Below are 18,619 nucleotides of genomic sequence, written 5' to 3'. Positions count from 1 at the left end.
CCACAAGGCAGAGTGTATTTTAAAAACAAATTTGACTCATGACCTGCCACTTTTTCAAAAGAACTTTGCATTATTTATTACACAATAAGCCACTGCTAAATGGGAAGTTCAGTGAACTCTTTTTCACAAAAATCAACAACCTTTGTATATTCTGTGCAGCTGGTATGCTTACTGATGCTGGATTTTTGAATTATAAAGGAAAATATTAGTCATAAATCTCACAGAAAATATCCAGTATTTGTGCAACAGGTAATTTTGAATCTTATGTCATTAGATGCAGATATTGCTGAATTAAAAATGTTTTACACTCCTACAATCATATATATTTCCGTTGAAAATTACATACTGTGTAAGAAATATGATAGTAAAACTGATACATAAGAATCAGTCATCCAGCTGACAGAGACAAGCAACTCCACGATTAATCCAGTGCTGTGGTGGCTTGTCACTGGGGAATTCCATGAACATAACGAAGTTTGTAGAGTGACCAGTTGTCGATAATACACCTCGTCTTGCACTAGTCTTGTATATTGGGCAGGTATATGTTGGTTTAGGGATAAAATTGGCCTGAAACACACATATATTTACATTATATGCTAAATGCTAAGCACGTATTAATGATTTAACAAAGTAGGAAAAGACAGATTGTTACATACTGTAAAAGAGGCAAACAGCTAAAGAACTGAGAGCATCTGGTAATACTATCTATAATACCTTTAGATTTCCAATTTTTTAAAGATATGAACAAGCTTACCTTTTTTTTATGATTGTTATGTTTTTATTAAGAAAGTTCAAATTCATTTTGACTCTTATCTTTTTTGTTGTCTATGCTACAGTATTTTGTTCTACTGCTACTGTGACAGTAGTCATTTAGCAAACATGCCTTTCAGAAACATTTACCCTAAAAGACATTAGTGATGTTTTTGGTAACACTGGGATTGGATAGACAGTGCTTTGGTTAAACTGAATGCTTCATGAATTTAGTGATGTACGTAATGTTTTCCCAGAAAACATTTAGATGTAGACCATGTCATGTTTAGTGCAATGAAATGATGGTAATTCATTTATCATACACATGTATGATCATCTCAGTTTAATGGTGATGCTTGAGGTCTGCATTAAATGTTTGGCAGAATTATTCTTCCAGGACTTGTTGTTTTGTACAGTGAGTGACACAATTTCCAACATAGTGCGAAAAGCATTCTCTGTAGCACAAAAAATTTGAAAAAAAAAAAAAAAAATCACATTATCTTCTTTACAAAGATATTTCCCCCGAGGTCCCGATCCACAGGTGACTTGCTGATTCCTTAAAAATGTTACTTACTTGGTATTCACCACCAAGGGAGTTCTATTTGACATTCCCATTTCAAGATCACTCCCAAGCAGGACGACTTTTTAAACCTTGGACCCTTGGACCAGTATTAGCTTCACTTTGTACTTTCTTCCTTACCTTGCCAGATAGTGCCAGAACTTCTTGGGTATCTATGCTAAATCTAGAAGACTGCCAGATTTGATCACAGTCTGGCCATCTAGTCTACTGTCTACTCCTAACCTTATTGCTGCTAACTCCCCCCACCCCTCCCCCAAGAACAATGGTGTTAGCCAATGAGTGGCAGCTTGCGTACCTCAATCATACGGGTAGCCTCATCCTATGTGTTACCGCAGTGGAGGGATATCTATGGAGAGGCCATACAAACAAGATGTTCCTGAAGAGGAGTACCAACTTTTTCGGCATTTGCAGTGACAACAGTCTGGATGACTGATTGATCTGGCCTTGTAACATTAACTGGAACTGTTACCATCCAAAAGCAAGGGGAAACTACAAATGTTATTTCTTTTTCCTGAGAGTATGTGTGGTATAATGGTAATGACATCCTCTTGGGTAAAATATTCTGGAGGTAAAATAGTCCTCCACTGAGATCAGTGGGTAGGGACTACTCAGGAAGATGTGATCATAAGGAAAAAACAAAACTGGCTTTCTACAAGATGAAGCATGAAATGTTAAAATTCCAAACATGGCAGCTGCTGACAGGCATTAATATTGTTGTACCATAAAATTATTAGTCATGGTTGCAAAATATTGACAGCAATTAATTACACAACATTGGAGAAACTGGTAAAAGTTGGCCTTGGGGAACTTCGGTTTGCGTTTCTGGAGAAGTGTAGGAACCTGTGAGGCATACTGAATCTGTGACTAATCCTAGAAAATAGGTTGCTAGCATTCGTGGATTTAGAAAAAGCTTTTGACAATGCTGACTGGACTACACTGTTTGAAATTTTGAAGGTAGAAAGGACAAAATACAGAGAGAGAAAGTTTATCGCTGCATAACTATCGAGTTCTGCACCCATTTGAACAAGTCTTAGTCTTCCTCTATAGTTCTTACCCTACCACACATACTTTGGTAATCTCAAGATGTGTCCTACCAACCTGTGCAGAAACCAAATTGCAGTTATACAATTCAAAAGAGGTGAAAGAGAATCCAGACTTGAAAAAGGAGTGAGGCATGGTTGTAGCTTTTCCCTGATGTCATAAAATCCGCACAAAGGGAAATTTGGGTAGAGAATTATTTCTGAAAACAAAGAATATGTTCATACCTAATACCAATTTAAGTGTTAAGAACTCTTTTCTGAAAGTATTTGTCTGGAGTGTTGCTTTCAAAGAAAGGAAAACACTGCCTATAAAAAGTTCTGACAGGAAGAGAAAACAAGCATTTGAAATATGGTGCTACAGAGAGTAGACATGTAGATCGAATAACTAATGTGGTGCTACTGAATCAAATTGTGGGAAAAAGAAACTTATGCTTCAATCTGACTACAAGAGGGAACAGTTGACAGGATACATCTTTAAGCGTCAAGGAATCGTCAAAATGGTAACCAAAGTATGTGTGTGGGGTAAGAACTGTAGAGAAATAGAGTAGGCAAGTTCAGATGGATGTAGGCTATGGTAGTTATGCATCTATAAAGAAACTTGCACAGAGTGGAGAGTTGCATCACATCAGCTTTCAGACTGAAAACCATAAAAACAACTGCTGCCAATTGCAACTCTCAACTTTTTGAAATCTGTGAAGACAGTCTCACAATGTCAACCATTTCTCACTACTTTGAGGCAGTAGTCACACATGATCACTGTGACAATATTTATTTAACATGGACAGATGGCTAACAGTATTTATTTTATGAAAGACACATGTATATATGGTACACAAACATTGCTTAGTTAAATGAGTATCTGTTGCATAAATATTTTTTGGTATCAGGTGCTAATGTACAAAAACTGAGAATAGTTTTAATCATACTTGCTACACTAGTATGAAGTAATACATAGTCGAATGCAATAGCCAGTTTTTTTTTTTTCAACTTTGCTGAGTAAAACAATTAATACTTTTTTATAATATTAGCTGAAAAGTTCCTCTCCACTTTCTGCTCTGTTGGCACTGTGAGTTGATCTGCTTCCACTGGTGTGTAAAAGATAGTTGAGATTTTCTGGTGATATGACCACTGGCCAGGCAGTCAATTATATGCCATTAATTTGTGCTACACATATTGTTTTTATAGTTTACAAACCGTTTTATTCATATCTTGAGGTTGTTGCAAAGGAACAAAGAAGAACCATCATCACTTCACACAAAACAAAGCACAAAGTCTCTTGCTGCCACCTCCAAAGATCTCAGTCAAAAGAGAATCTCCTCTTATTTTTATTAAACTCATTGGCACGGTGGCCACTTTGAAATCTCTCTAAAAACTGGGGTAAGTCACTGACCTCCCAGGGTTCATAGAAATAGTAATTTCATGAAATATATTTAACAGATACAATATTTCACATTACTTATGATTATACTTCTCAGTTTGGAATTAGGATAACAAGACTAAACATCATCATCATCATCATCATCATTTAAGACTGATTATGCCTTTCAGCGTTCAGTCTAGAGCATAGCCCCCTTATAAAATTCCTCCATGATCCCCTATTCAGTGCTAACATTGGTGCCTCTTCTGATGTTAAACCTATTACTTCAAAATCATTCATAACCGAATCCAGGTACCTTCTCCTTGGTCTGCCCCGACTCCTCCTACCCTCTACTGCTGAACCCATGAGTCTCTTGGGTAACCTTGCTTCTCCCATGCATGTAACATGACCCCACCATATAAGCCTGTTAATCCTGACTGCTACATCTATAGAGTTCATTCCCAGTTTTTCTTTGATTTCCTCATTGCTGACACCCTCCTGCCATTGTTTCCATCTACTAGTATTTGCAATCATCCTAGCTACTTTCATATCCATAACCTCAACTCTGTTGATAAGGTAACCTGAATCCACCCAGCTTTCGCTCCCATACAACAAAGTTGGTCGAAAGATTGAATGGTGCACAGATAACTTAGTCTTGGTACTGACTTCCTTCTTGCGGAAGAGAGTAGATCGTAGCTGAGCGCTCACTGCATTAGCTTTGCTACACCTCGCTTCCAGTTCTTTCACTATGTTGCCATCCTGTGAGAATATGCATCCTAAGTACTTGAAACTGTCCACCTGTTCTAACTTTGTTCCACCTATTTGGCACTCAATCCGTTTATGCTTTAAATATGATGCTGGCAACAATCAGAGACTCAACTTATACTTTTAATTTAAAATGGGGGAGAACCTGCTAGCTGTTGCATTTCATAGCCAATGGAAAGTTTATAACTCCTATTTAAAAAATATGAGCTATTACTATTACTACAACACTTAGTTTTGTTGTCCTTCATAACAATGTATATTATGACCACCACTAACAATTTCACAACTGCAAACTAAAGTTTAATTTCTAAGTAGCTATTACTTCTACAGCGTATTTTTAACATTAAAATAAACAAACTTAATGCCATTTCAAAATGTTGATGACTTTTCTTCAAATAATTATATTTACTTATTGCTTCATACTTTCTGAGACTTGCAGAAGATAAATATTTATAATAATTCATTCAAACAGGCACCCAATATTCAAAACCATAAAGAAGTTACTGTAGTAGGTATCATATAAAGTCTTACTTAATACCAGATCTGTACCTACTATAATACATTTCACAGTTTTTTTCTTTTTCTTTTTTAAAAGAGAGAAATAGAGAGAGAGAGAGAGAGAGAGAGAGAGAGAGAGAGACATATGTAAAAAGCCAGGTAAAGGAAGAAGCAGCAGCCCTAGCTTTATGGTTTCTACTTGTCTACTTCATCCACTGCCATACCAGTAGAATTAGGTAAACAAACTATATTTTGAAATTTCCTGTCAGATTTAAACCATGGAGCATAGCATTTCTGTGAAGTTTGGAAGATAGGAGAAAAGGTACAAGTGAAAGTGAAACTATATGCATGGGCCACAAGTTGTGCTTGAATGGATCAGCTGACAGAGCACTTCCCTATGGAAAGCACAGTTGGTTCTTAGTTTTAATTTGCCAGGGAATTTCAAATCAGTGCACATTCTGCAATTGAGTGAATATTAATTCTAGGAAAGGTAGTTTAAACTTTTTTCATACATCTTCATGGCCAGAAAAAAGGGAGAGGGAGTTTGGGGTAGGGGAGTGTGACTCACATAAGGCCAAAAGAGAAATATCTACCACAACTGTGTCACGAGAGCAGTCTAGATCCTGCTAAACATCTCACTAAAAGGAATCACAAAGCAAAAGATGGAAAAAAGCTGCTAATTCCTTTCAGAAATAAAATGTTATGCACAGGACAGTTATGTCTTGATTCATGTAGTAACTTAATGCACTTTTATCATGGAAATGTATGGGAATCTAAATAGTACCATTATTTGGTGTGACATTTATGAACTGGTCTTTCACTAAGTTGTTGCTTTCCAAGTATCACAAGGTACTGCTCCAATAGTTACAACCAAACAATTTCATTAATGTGGATGTGACACATTTCAGGTATAACGTGGTTCACTAATTTCAAAGCAAAGAAAAATTCTTAGAAATGTTATAAAACATTATTTAATTGTGTTACCTTAACTCCTGGCTTCAACCAGATTATTGGAACTACATCAAACAGCAATTTTGGATATGATTCGTTGAGCACACAAAGTTCCCTATCCCATCTTGCACCTTCAAGGAAGAGCCCCTGAAACAATAATATTTGGTTATCTGTTGCCGCTGTCCGTGTCTTTTCCTTTATGGATTCATGTACAAGTTGTATGCACAACTATTGGGGGAACCGCACTCGGTGAAAAATTGAAAGATGCTGCATTTCATTTTTATTTATGAGTGACCAGGCAACAATGATAAAATCAACATTCAGCAGTGGCACTCTCATAGATGTTTCTCTTATTATCTTTAATTGCTCAGGTTAATCTGAGAAGTGTTCCAAACTTCAGCTGTGTGCAGTAGATACCTTGGTTTGAGTCACATAAAGCCTGATTTCTTTGCAAAACACACATTTTCGTGACACCAGCCCGCAGTCACAAGCAAGGAACACTTAAAAACTCTCTGGTAGAAGAATGAGGTCAAACTTGAAAGTGTGTCAAGCAATTGCACTGCAACAGACCATGCAGTACAAGAGATGTCCCCATGGCTGACCCAATCCTAGGAGACTGACAGTCAAAACAACAGGCCAAGGATGAAGCAGAACAACACAAGTGTGTGTGTTAAGACAAAATTAAAAATCTCAATGGGCAAGTCAATATTTTTGAACTTTTTCCAACAATAACTTGTGCAATATCAAGGGCACAGTGCCAGTCAGCATACCTAGTTCCATGGTAGTTTAGTTAATGAGTCAACAAAATTATTCCAGAACCACAAGTATAGATCATGGGCACATGGCCATTTGAGGCCAAAAATTTGAGGAGTTTTCACGCCATTATTATTGGGAAATTATAGATCACAACTGTCTTTTAATGGCAATATTGTCAACATCTATAATAGTGGCAAGAACAGATTTAAAATAGAATTGAGATCAGGCATCACTAACAATATCTCAGTAAAAGCAAGCTTACAGTCAGGAAAAGCATCTAGATGTGTGTATCCCTGCACACATGTTTCATAGTCCATGAGCCTGTTTCATAGTCCATGAGCCTGTTTCATAGTCTGTGAGCACTCTAAAATGTCAATGAAAGTATAAATCTCAACAAAATTAAATCTGTTGTAGAATCCAATACAGGGGATGGGAGGAGAATTGTAGAAGACAACCAAAATCATATTACGGAACTTTATGCATGCTTGCTGACATTTTCATGATGTACTAACATGTGTTATTGTTCATTGCATGCAGTGTTGGATTTCACCCATTCTGTATGAGAATGATGTAGCTTCCTTCACTTCTAACATACTGGGTGGTTATAATTAAACTGACGGTATTCCAAGTGCAGTAGTGCAAGCTGCGTACACTACTGGACATTGAAGGTGTGTTCACCGATTAGTGCACTCATGGAGTATGGTGGAAAAAAAAAGTTCCACTTTCTGACGCCAGGTAAAAAGCTGTAAGCAGTTAGAATGTGAATGTTTACTGTTTTGATAACACTGTGCAATTTGCAACTTTGCAATGTGTGTTGATTTCTTTTGAGAAGTGACTGTTGATGCAAGGGTTAAGGAGGTTGAAATTTTCTGATAAAACACAATGGCTGTTGAGAAGAAAGACTGTGCACCCTGGTAAATTTGCTTTATCAAAATGGCAGCAACAGTAGTGCTGAATTTTGGGAATATTGTTGACAGAAAAAGCTACAAAGAGGCCCTATGTCAATAAAAGTGCTAAAAACAATACCCAGAAATTTGAAGAAACAGATGAGTTAGGTGGTGCAGCAGGAAGAGGGAGGTAGTCCATTCATGGTAGTTGTTCATGAAATTACGGTAGCTATAACTGTGGTTTGTGGGATTAAAGGGGCCAGACTGCTACGGTCATCGGTCAGCTATAGCTGACCATGCAGCCAGTGCTCCAGCTGTGTCATGGGAATTGTTTTCCCCTGGTTGAAAGTTCAAAAGATTTTGCATCAAATTTTACATTGGTATCCCTAGAAGATTCAGAATGTGTACCAAAAGACACATCAACATAAGCTCCAATGTTATGACTTTGCCTTTAGTTTTTTGGCACACACGGAAATGGATGACATGTGGGCAGAGAATATTCTTTGGATGGACAAGGCACATTTTGCTCTGCATAGTGCTGTGAATGCACAGAACAGTCACCTATGGGGTTCTACTCTGCCACATGTTGTGCAGGCATATCCACTGCACCCAGCTTATATGAACATGTGGTTTGGTTTCACAAGCTCCTTCATTTCGAGTCCATTTTTCTTCAAGGAGATGACACCTGAGAGTCTGTTAGGTGTAAGTTATATCTCTGCACATTATAAGGACCTCCTTGTGCAATATATGATTCCAACTTTGCAAGAACATAACTGCATCCACAACACTATTTTCACAAAAGAGCAGGCAACACCACACATTGCTTGCCAGGTGAAAGGTTTGCTTTGGGAAACCTTTGCTAATGAGCACATCATCTACCAGAAATTTCATGATGTTTGGCCCAACATCCAAATTCTCCAAACTATATCTGCGTGACGTTTGGTTGGATGGTTGTGGTTTTATACACCGGCGTAAAATTTTTCAGCCCTTTACAAAATGAAACTCAGAAAAAAAGACCATGTACGCTGCACATTTTTCTATTACGAAAGTATAAATTTGGATTCCACCAAACACCGCATGTTACTTTCCGAAGCATTGAAATTGAGATTGTGGTGCGCTTTTGTAAGCCAGTCATAGCTCATGTCACATTATCTCGCCAGCCGATACAGCAGATATTCAGAGCTTAGGACACATGATGTAGTCAGCCAATACTATTATCACTGTTAAGTAGTGCATACACACAAATAGAAAAAGTTAATGATATAAATTAATATACATAGTGTTGCTACAAGAAAAGCAGAACTGTCACATATAATATTGATTTTAACGATTAATAAGCTGCAAGAGAAGCTAAACTTTCACGTATAATGTTGATCTTTTTTGTGCGTATTACACTTTAAGATGCATCACACAAATGTTTCAGTAAAATTTTTAATACTGACATAAATTCCTGATCTTCTGGACTCAAAATTTTTACTAAATGGCCATCCTCAAACAGTTGGTTTTTAAATGCGAGCTGAGCAGTCTAAGGCGGTGCACTAATGGACTGTGCGGCTGGTCCCAATGGAGGTTCGAGTCCTCCCTCAGGCATGGGTGTGTGTGTTTGTCCTTACGATAATTTAGGTTAATTAGTGTGTAAGCTTAAGGACTGATGACCATAGCAGTTAAGTCCCATAAGATTTCACACACATTTAAACATTTTTTAAATGAGAGTCAAACGCTCAGTGATTTAAGAATAAGAAATTCATCGCACATTCTCGGACTTACTTCATCTTGCGTAAAAGGAAAGTTACTTTGAAAGTAATACTTTTCAATCAATCATTTGCAATATTTTCCTGTGACCTTTTGGAAATAGGTTCGTTTCAGCAGTTAAAAGCGAGCGCCAGATAAAAGGCTTCACCTCGCTTGCACAGGTACGATGACGTAGGAAGCCCGCATGTTCATACGTGTAAAACATTAAAATATCTTACATTATGTCATATATCAGCATGTCATATATCAGCAAACGAGATCAGGGCATGCTTAAAAAGATCACACCACTGGTCACACATACAAATACTGTGACTAACAAAGAATATGAGGGTTGAACTATCAAAAGACAAAACAACACCACATTTTGCTCAACAACTTTTACAAATAGGCAAAGGTACTTATCCTGTTGACCAGACAACTGGCTTCATTAAACTCAACAGTGACTTCTGCAACACAGCCACTGCTGAAAATAAACTCGTCGACCAAATTAATCCATACATTGTTCACATTGATACTAATCTGGACTGGCTATTTGAAATGGAAATTTAGGCAACTAAAAATAATATAGTTGACAATATCGACAATAATATCCTAAAGATAATTCCTGATGAAGAGAGGATATATAAATTGATTGACATGATGGTAAAAACTGAAGAAGGTGTGCATTTCCCTACAGAATTTCTAAGCTCTTTGCAAGTACCCGGCATGCCATTACTCTACCTTTGATTTAAAATTGGGCATCCAATTGCACTACTCAGACATCTAAACTCACCAAAACTACGTAAAGGAACAAGGATGGTGTCAAAAAGCTATCGAATAACATCATCTTAGCCGAACTTATGGCTGGAAAGTACAAAGGGCACAAACTACTTATCCCCCAAATATCACTGATATCTACTTAACTTCCATTCCAGTTTAAAATACTGTCATTTCCATTCAAATTAGCCTACAGTTTTACAAATATCAAATCACAAGGACATACTTTAAAATATAGTGGCATCTACCTCAAAGACTCCCACTTCTGTCATGGTCAACTGTACATAGCTTGCTCTCGAATATGAAATTCAAAAAAAATTTATGTGCATACTCCAGGTAACAAAATGAAAATGTTGTTTATAAACAACTAATGTAAATAGTTAGAATACATTCCTTTTTTACCTCTTATATTTTAAAGTTTATCCTTTTATTCCAGCTACCATAAAAACTCATATCAATTCCCTGAGTGAAGCGGGGTGCCCTAGCTAGTAATGAATAAGACAGTATGAATGCTGATAACCTCCTATGAACAGCATAGTGACCTCATTACTGTAATCAAGAGAGATACAAAATCCAACAGAGACAATATGTCACACTTGTTGGTTAGGGGGATGGGCATAGTGCTCTGACTTACTCCTGCTCTCTTTCTTCTCAGTACGGGACCACGAGGCCTATCACTGATAAGCCATTGTCAAGTGGATGATTGGTGATAGCTTCCTGTACTTCCTGTAGAGAAGACAGTATCCAATGAAGAGGCTAGTACTTGATGTACCTTTGGTATCACTGGTATAGGTGTTTTAGTAACCTGCCCACCACATCTATAGCTTCCAATTGCTTGACAGCAGTCTGGTTGATTTCCAACTGCTTATTAATAGCAACTAACATATCACATGTCTGAGAATGGAATTCACAGTGGGACTTCATTTAGGCTGGTGCTACATTTATCTGAACCAAAGACCTCAATGTGGTTGGGTGGCTTATGTGCCTCAATGATACAGACAGCTGTACAGTAGATACAGATATATCACCATCATAATCTTCAGAAGGTGCAGTGGCAACAAATTGGATGATTGTCTGATCTGGTCATGTAGATTTACCCAACATGGCCTCAGAATGGTCAAAAACAGGAGTAAGTTGAAGCCATTATATTTTCCGAGGACATTAGCTCTACTGTATGGTTCTGCGATAATGGCATCCTTTTGGAAAAATACTGCAGAGGTAAAATTGTCCCCAATCAGATATGTGGGTGTGGAGTAGTCAAGATTACTTTTTTAAAAGAAAAAGCAAATTAGGCATGCTATGGGTAGGAGTATGGACTGTTAGACCATTTACTCTAGAGTTAGGTCAGAGAACTTGAAAAGGGAAATCAGTGTGTTCATGTAAATAAAACTGGGAATTAGTTAAGTGTATTGGCAGGAAAACACAAGATTTCTAGTCATGTGAGTACAGAGTTATCAACACAAAATCAAGTAGGGGTAATGTGGTAGCAGGACTAATAACTGACAAGAAAATAAGAATGCTAGTGAAGTACATAAACTGAGATTGACACAAAGCTGAAACCCACTACAGTAGTACAATCATATTTGCTTGCTAGCTCTGAGTGTGAGGAAGATATGGACAGAACTGATGAAGAGATAAGAAATTATTAAGTTCATTTTAGGGGACAAAAATGTAATTGTGTTCTGAGACTGGAATTTGACAGGAGGAAAAGAAAGAGGAGGTCAGATTAGGACAACAAGACTAGATGAAAGGAATGAAATGGGGGGCAGGGGGCTGCCTGGAGGAATTTTGCACAGAATATTATGTAATCATTGCTAATACTTGGTTTATGAACCAGAAATGGGATCTGCAAACGTGGAAGTGATCTGGAGAAATCAGGAGGTTCCAAATAGATGAAGCGCTATTCAGACAGAGATGTAGAAATCACATTTTAAAAGTAAATACCTTTATGGGGGCAGAAATGAACTCTAATCATAAATTATTGGTTATGAACTGCATATTAAAACTGAAGAAATTACAGACGGGAAGGATACTGATGACACTGAAACTGGATAAGTTGTTGAGAGTTTGAAATAGAAAATTAGGCAATGTTTGACTGAAAGGCAGGAGAAAGGAATAAAACGTAAATATGAATGGAGAGCTTTTAGAGACGATATAGTAAAGGAAACAGATGATCAAATACTGGTCTACAAAATACAAAGCTCATTGTAAATCCTTGGATAACATGTAAGATATTGAATTTATCTGGAAGAGGAGAAAACATAAAGCTGCCTCAAATGAAGCAGGCAAAAGGGGATACAGAAATTTAAAGAATGAGTTTGACAAGAAGTTCAAGATGGCAAAGCAGGAATTCCTAGAGTAGAAATGAAAGCTGTAAAAGTGTGTGTGTGTATGAGAAAGGTAAATGGGATCCACAGGAAAAGAGAAGAGACTTTGGAGAAAAGCAGCTGTGTGAATATTAACAGTTCACATGCGATGCCAGAACTTAACAAACAAGAGTAAGGTGAAAGGCACATACAGAAGGGCTACACAATAGGAATGAACTTGGAGTACAATATTACAGAAAAGTAAGAGGAAGTGGCTGAATATGAGATGGCAGATATGGTACTGTGAGAAGAATTGGATACAGCATTGAAAGACCTGAGGCAAAAGAAGACTCTTCGAGTAGATGACATACCGCCAGAATTAATGATGTCCTTGGGAGAGCCAGCCATAAGAAGGGATATGAGGCAGGTTAAATACCCTCAGACTTCAAGAAGAATGTAATAATTGCAATAAGAAAGAAGGTAGGTGACAAGAGGTGTGAATATTAGTGAAACATTGGTCCAGTAAGTCACAACTGTAAAATATTGGCACAAATTATTTGCAGAAAAATGGAAAGTCTGGTAGAAGCTGAGATCAGGAAAGAACAAATTGAGCCTTGAAGAAATGGAATACTCTCTTTGAAGCTTTAAATGTAGAAGGAATAAAATACAGAGAGTGAAAGGTTATCTACAATTTACACAGAAAACAGGAAATGCTGTACCCTATCCCTACTGTTATACAAGATGCATATTGAGCAAATAGTGAAGGCAACTAACAACAAAATTTGGAAAAGGAATTAGAATTCAGGGAGAAGAAATGAGTATGGTTAGAGGCATTAATGTAATTCTGTCAGAAACCGGAAAGTACTCAGAAAAATCTGTCAAAGAAACCTTATAAGGTGAATATCAGCAACAGAACGACAAGAGTAATGGAGTGTAGACAAATTAAATCAAGTGATGCAGAGGGAATTAGATTACCAAATAAGAAACAAAAAGTAGGGGCAGATCTCTGTTATCTGGGTCGAAAAATAACTAACAATGTGGAGAGGATTTAAATTGCAGACTGGCAGTAGCAAAAAAACCCTTTCTAAAAAAGATAAATTTTTTAACATCTGATACAAATTAGGAAATATTTTTTGAAACTATCTGTCTCAAGTGTAGCGTTGTGCAGAAGTGAAATGTGAATGACAGACAGTTCACACAACAAGGAAAAGAAGCTTTTGGAATGTGGTATTTAGTACCCCACCAGCAGACATCACTGGTGGTAGATGGCACGGCACGAGTAGCACCACGCACATCTGTAACGCCGATTTGGATTTTCCATTTCCCCACAGATCAACTCACATAGTGAGTTTTCATTTTGTATCGTGTAGTTTTGTTTCTGAGCACACTGTCGAGCCAGTGTCGCCTTGAACAGCGCCTCACACTGACAGTGTAGTTTAAGGCATTTCTCGCCTGTGCAGATACTAAAGTGGTGATGAAGGATGTTCTTATGTGTGTAATGCTTATATTTTTTCCCTTTCCTTTTCATATTGTTAATTTTGGGTCACCACAGATGCACCCTTTCTACAGTAGTATGAGACGCTGCAGGTGCTGCTAAACCAAAATAAAGAATTGCTTCACACCCATTCCAGGCAGGTGGTGAGCTGGGCACTTTTCTTATCCATTTCCTCACCACTTCTGATGCAATATCCCAGTTTCAATCAGTCTGCAGAAAAGGGGAAAAATTACCTGTTAAAGAGTTCTCACTGCACTGCCACATAATGCATTATAGTTGATCCGGTCCACAAAGTCACCTTCTTATTGTACAGAAATCAACAGTTATATGACATTATGCAAAATCCTTGCCTCCCACCGAGGCTGAGAAATTCAACATTCATGAATATTGTCAGTTGCTTTTGCAGTAATTCGGACACAACACTGATGTGTTGGTGGCACGATTGCAGTTTAATCAGCACCAAAAGTGCCCTGGGCTGTTCAATGTTGACTGGATAGCTGATTTGCAGCATCTCCCATGCAGTGTCATTTTTAATTTCCAAATGTGATAGCTCATATGCTAATTCTGGATGTGATTGGTTAGCACTTGAAACTCAAGTCCAAGCTAGCACGTTGACTGTTTTGAATATTTCATTAGCTGATACTGCCCAGATTGCAGAATGGCATGAGATTACAGTAACAGACATCCCTTTGGGACACCTGGCAGGTGTGTCCAATGCCCAGTGGGGCTCTCTGGGTTATCACACGTTGACCCTGTTGACAAGCCCTGTGCAGTGGCACTTTGGTGATGCCCGCCTCACCCATCGTGAGCTCAGGAGGTTCGTGTCAATCGCAACACCACAACTCCGACTCAGTGTTTCTCGGGTCCTCGTTGTTGCTCTCCTTCCACTCTCCGAATGGTTCTTCCGTGATAGTCTCTCGGTGCACATTCAATGAGATTACCCACATACAGTGGCCACATATGGGGCGTATCATCAAGTAAGCTATTTAGTAACAATTTTCTGACAGTCTCCAGGCCACAAGTTTATCATCAGAAAGCCACATTTTCGTTGGACTGTGGGACTGTCCATATGGCTTCCACATGTCACCCCAGTGTATTTTGCTGACACTGATAGTGGATGGGCACTTGGTTAAATTTCAAGGAGACATGGGAGCAACATGTACCCTCATTAACTTAGATATCTACAGGCTCTCGGGCTGACCAGAATTGTAACTGCCACTGTGTCAGTTTGTGTCTTATAGTACACCGTATTCTCCTGTGAGAAGCAGTTCTCAATCACTGCACATTATAAGAATTTGGAACAGCAGTTTACATTGTTAGTGGTCAATTCCACACTGACACATAATATTTTCGGCTTAAGACACCTTCTCTGTTTTTGGCTTTCATATACACTCCTGGAAATGGAAGAAAGAACACATTGACACCAGTGTGTCAGACCCACCATACTTGCTCCAGACACTGCGAGAGGGCTGTACAAGCAATGATCACACGCACGGCACAGCGGACACACCAGGAACCGCGGTGTTGGCCGTCGAATGGCGCAAGCTGCGCAACATTTGTGCACCGCCGCTGTCAGTGTCAGCCAGTTTGCCGTGGCATACGGAGCTCCATCGCAGTCTTTAACACTGGTAGCATGCCGCGACAGCGTGGACGTGAACCGTATGTGCAGTTGACGGACTTTGAGCGAGGGCGTATAGTGGGCATGAGGGAGGCCGGGTGGACGTACCGCCGAATTGCTCAACACGTGGGGCGTGAGGTCTCCACAGTACATCGATGTTGTCGCCAGTGGTCGGCGGAAGGTGCACGTGCCCGTCGACCTGGGACCGGACCGCAGCGACGCACGGATGCACGCCAAGACCGTAGGATCCTACGCAGTGCCGTAGGGGACCACACCGCCACTTCCCAGCAAATTAGGGACACTGTTGCTCCTGGGGTATCGGTGAGGACCATTCGCAACCGTCTCCATGAAGCTGGGCTACGGTCCCGCACACCGTTACGCCGTCTTCCGCTCACGCCCCAACATAGTGCAGCCCGCCTCAAGTGGTGTCGCGACAGGCGTGAATGGAGGGACGAATGGAGACGTGTCGTCTTCAGCGATGAGAGTCGATTCTGCCTTGGTGCCAATGATGGTCGTATGCGTGTTTGGCGCCGTGCAGGTGAGCGCCACAATCAGGACTGCATATGACCGAGGCACACAGGGCCAACACCCGGCATCATGGTGTGGGGAGCGATCTCCTTCACTGGTCGTACACCTCTGGTGATCGTCGAGGGGACACTGAACAGTGCACGGTACATCCAAACCGTCATCGAATCCATCGTTCTACCATTCCTAGACTGGCAAGGGAACTTGCTGTTCCAACGGGACAATGCACGTCCGCATGTATCCTGTGCCACCCAACGTGCTCTAGAAGGTGTAAGTCAACTACCCTGGCCAGCAAGATCTCCGGATCTGTCCCCCATTGCGCATGTTTGGGACTGGATGAAGCGTCGTCTCACGCGGTCTGCACGTCCAGCACGAACGCTAGTCCAACTGAGGCGCCAGGTGGAAATGGCATGGCAAGCCGTTCCACAGAACTACATCCAGCATCTCTACGATCGTCTCCATGGGAGAATAGCAGCCTGGATTGCTGCGAAAGGTGGATATACACTGTACTAGTGCCGACATTGTGCATGCTCTGTTGCCTGTGTCTATGTGCCTGTGGTTCTGTCAGTGTTATCATGTGATGTATCTGTCCCCAGGAATGTGTCAATAAAGTTTCCCCTTCCTGGGACAATGAATTCACGGTGTTCTTATTTCAATTTCCAGGAGTGTAGTTGAGAAAGTGCATTTTGTGTCTCGGTCAGTACCTTTTCAAGATCTGGACTATTTACTGTGGTTATACAACCAGCAGAATGAGAATCTCTCAGGCCCGACAGAAAAAAATGGAAGTGCAAGTTTCTCTTAAGATGTCATGAAGTCAGTTGTGCCAGTGCCTTTTCACACCATCTCTGCTGTGGTCTCCCAGTCCATCAGGTGACATGTTTGGTTGTGACACTCCTCCAGGGGTGGGTTACCCCTAGCTCCCTGTTGCTGCCTCTTTCCTGACCTTTGCTGTCCTCCCTCTGATGAGGCTCACTCCTGCACCCACTGATGTTGAGCCCACAGCTTTTGAACCCTTTTCTTCCCCCAACTCCTCTCCCACACACCGTCGGAAGTGGTCTCATCTCTGCTGCCACCAGTGGACCGACTGCTGCCACTTCCTCCACAGCCTTCTGCTGCTCCAGCAGAGATGCCAGCACCATGTCACATCCTTCAGTCAGTTATCGGTCAGGGGTCCAGGTCTCTAGTGCTCACTCTGGTTCTATGCCACAGAGTGTGGCCTGACCTTGACCATTTTTGACTCTACCTGGAGTTTCAAGGGGAAGAGATTTAGTATCCCAATCACTGGACTCTGTGAAGGAGGCAGATGTGCTTTTGTGGGAAGCACAGCAGAATAGTGTGGACGATCACCGCAGAGAATGCGTGCAGGTCATGCTCTATGGGATGACCCACTGAAGGAAATCTATACTTGAGGCCAACCGAAAGGCAAGTAGGACAGTTCTAGTGCTGCATTTGACCACAGTGGAAATCGCTTTACACCTCGTGTGTTATGCCGTTGAGGTGTGCTCGGTCATCTGCCACCTGCATTGGCTGTGTGCCGTGTTTATCCTTGCACGTGACTCTAGATGGTTTCGGATTTTCTGCTTCCCTGTAGATTGACTTGTGAGGTGAGTTTTCATTTCCTCTTTTGTGGTTCTCTTCCCTGCTTGTTGTCGAGTCACCATCTGCCCATGCAACATCTTGTGCCGACAGCATTTTTAGTGGCATTGTCACACCTGAGCAGATAGTAACGGTGCTAGAGGAGAAAGCTGAAGATTAGCTGAGCAGGTCAGTCAACTGATGTCAAGATTCTGAAAGAAACTGGGGGAAGAAGAAGTTTATGGCAATGGTGTAACTAAAAGAATGGATTAGTTAATAGGACACGTTGTGAGGGATCAAGGAACTGTCAGTTTGGTGGGTAGCAGAGGTGTGTGTGTGTGTTTGTGTGTGTGTGTGTGTGTGTGTGTGTGTTGGGAAGGGGAGGAAGGGAAAGGGGGTAAAAATTACAAATTGTAGAGGGAGACTGACATACAAATTGTTCGAGGTTCTAATGGATATGGTTTGTAGCTGATATGCAGAGATAAACAGACTTGTACAGAATCCTTGTGATATAGTTCTTAGTTGTTTGTTACTATAATATTTAAAATAGGTACATCATAACTCAATTTATTTTATTTGTATGCTTTGGACATACGAAGTATATGCAGGGTGGAGAAAAATTGTGTAACAAACTTTCAACCCTAGATAGCTGATGCCAGTAGGAACCAAAATTACTGATGTTGTGTAGGTCAACAACACACCATTTTTAAACTACGGAACCTTGGCACCATGTGCTCCAATTGGCTGTGGGCTTGCCCTGTTGCCATTCGTTGGTTGACTGGCAGTGTTATTGTTGTTGGTTCGCACATGCAAACGTCCCTCGCCACGTCACTGCCTCATAGTGACATGCAAAGTATTCATGGTCATGCATTGTCCAGAGCATCTGGCAACAGGGCAGCAGTAGCTGGCCACAACACAAGCAGCAACAGCGAAGTAACTGATTTTCTGACTTTTACGAGTTCCTAACTAGGAGCGAATTTTATAATATCATCTGTGTGCTTTGATAGT

The 18,619-nt window shown here is 40.2% G+C and overlaps 1 protein-coding gene across 1 annotated transcript in view; it reads right to left on the bottom strand.

Annotated features, from left to right (window-relative positions):
* Positions 1-238: 238 nt before the first annotated feature.
* Positions 239-18,619, bottom strand: part of LOC126336262 (dynein axonemal heavy chain 3) — a 1,127,841-nt gene continuing 1,109,460 nt past the window's right edge. The window contains exons 69-70 of the mRNA XM_049999758.1: positions 5,975-6,088; positions 239-567 (exon numbers count right to left, since the gene is read on the bottom strand). Of these exons, the coding sequence (XP_049855715.1) occupies positions 385-567; positions 5,975-6,088 (297 nt within the window). The 3' untranslated portion in view covers positions 239-384. The remainder of the gene's footprint in view (positions 568-5,974; positions 6,089-18,619) is intronic.

This window comes from Schistocerca gregaria, chromosome 2, assembly GCF_023897955.1.
Source record: "Schistocerca gregaria isolate iqSchGreg1 chromosome 2, iqSchGreg1.2, whole genome shotgun sequence".
Classification (NCBI taxonomy): Eukaryota; Metazoa; Arthropoda; class Insecta; order Orthoptera; family Acrididae; genus Schistocerca; species Schistocerca gregaria.
The sequence above is the reverse complement of the archived record's forward strand: the minus strand, read 5'-3'. Positions and strand labels throughout refer to the sequence as shown.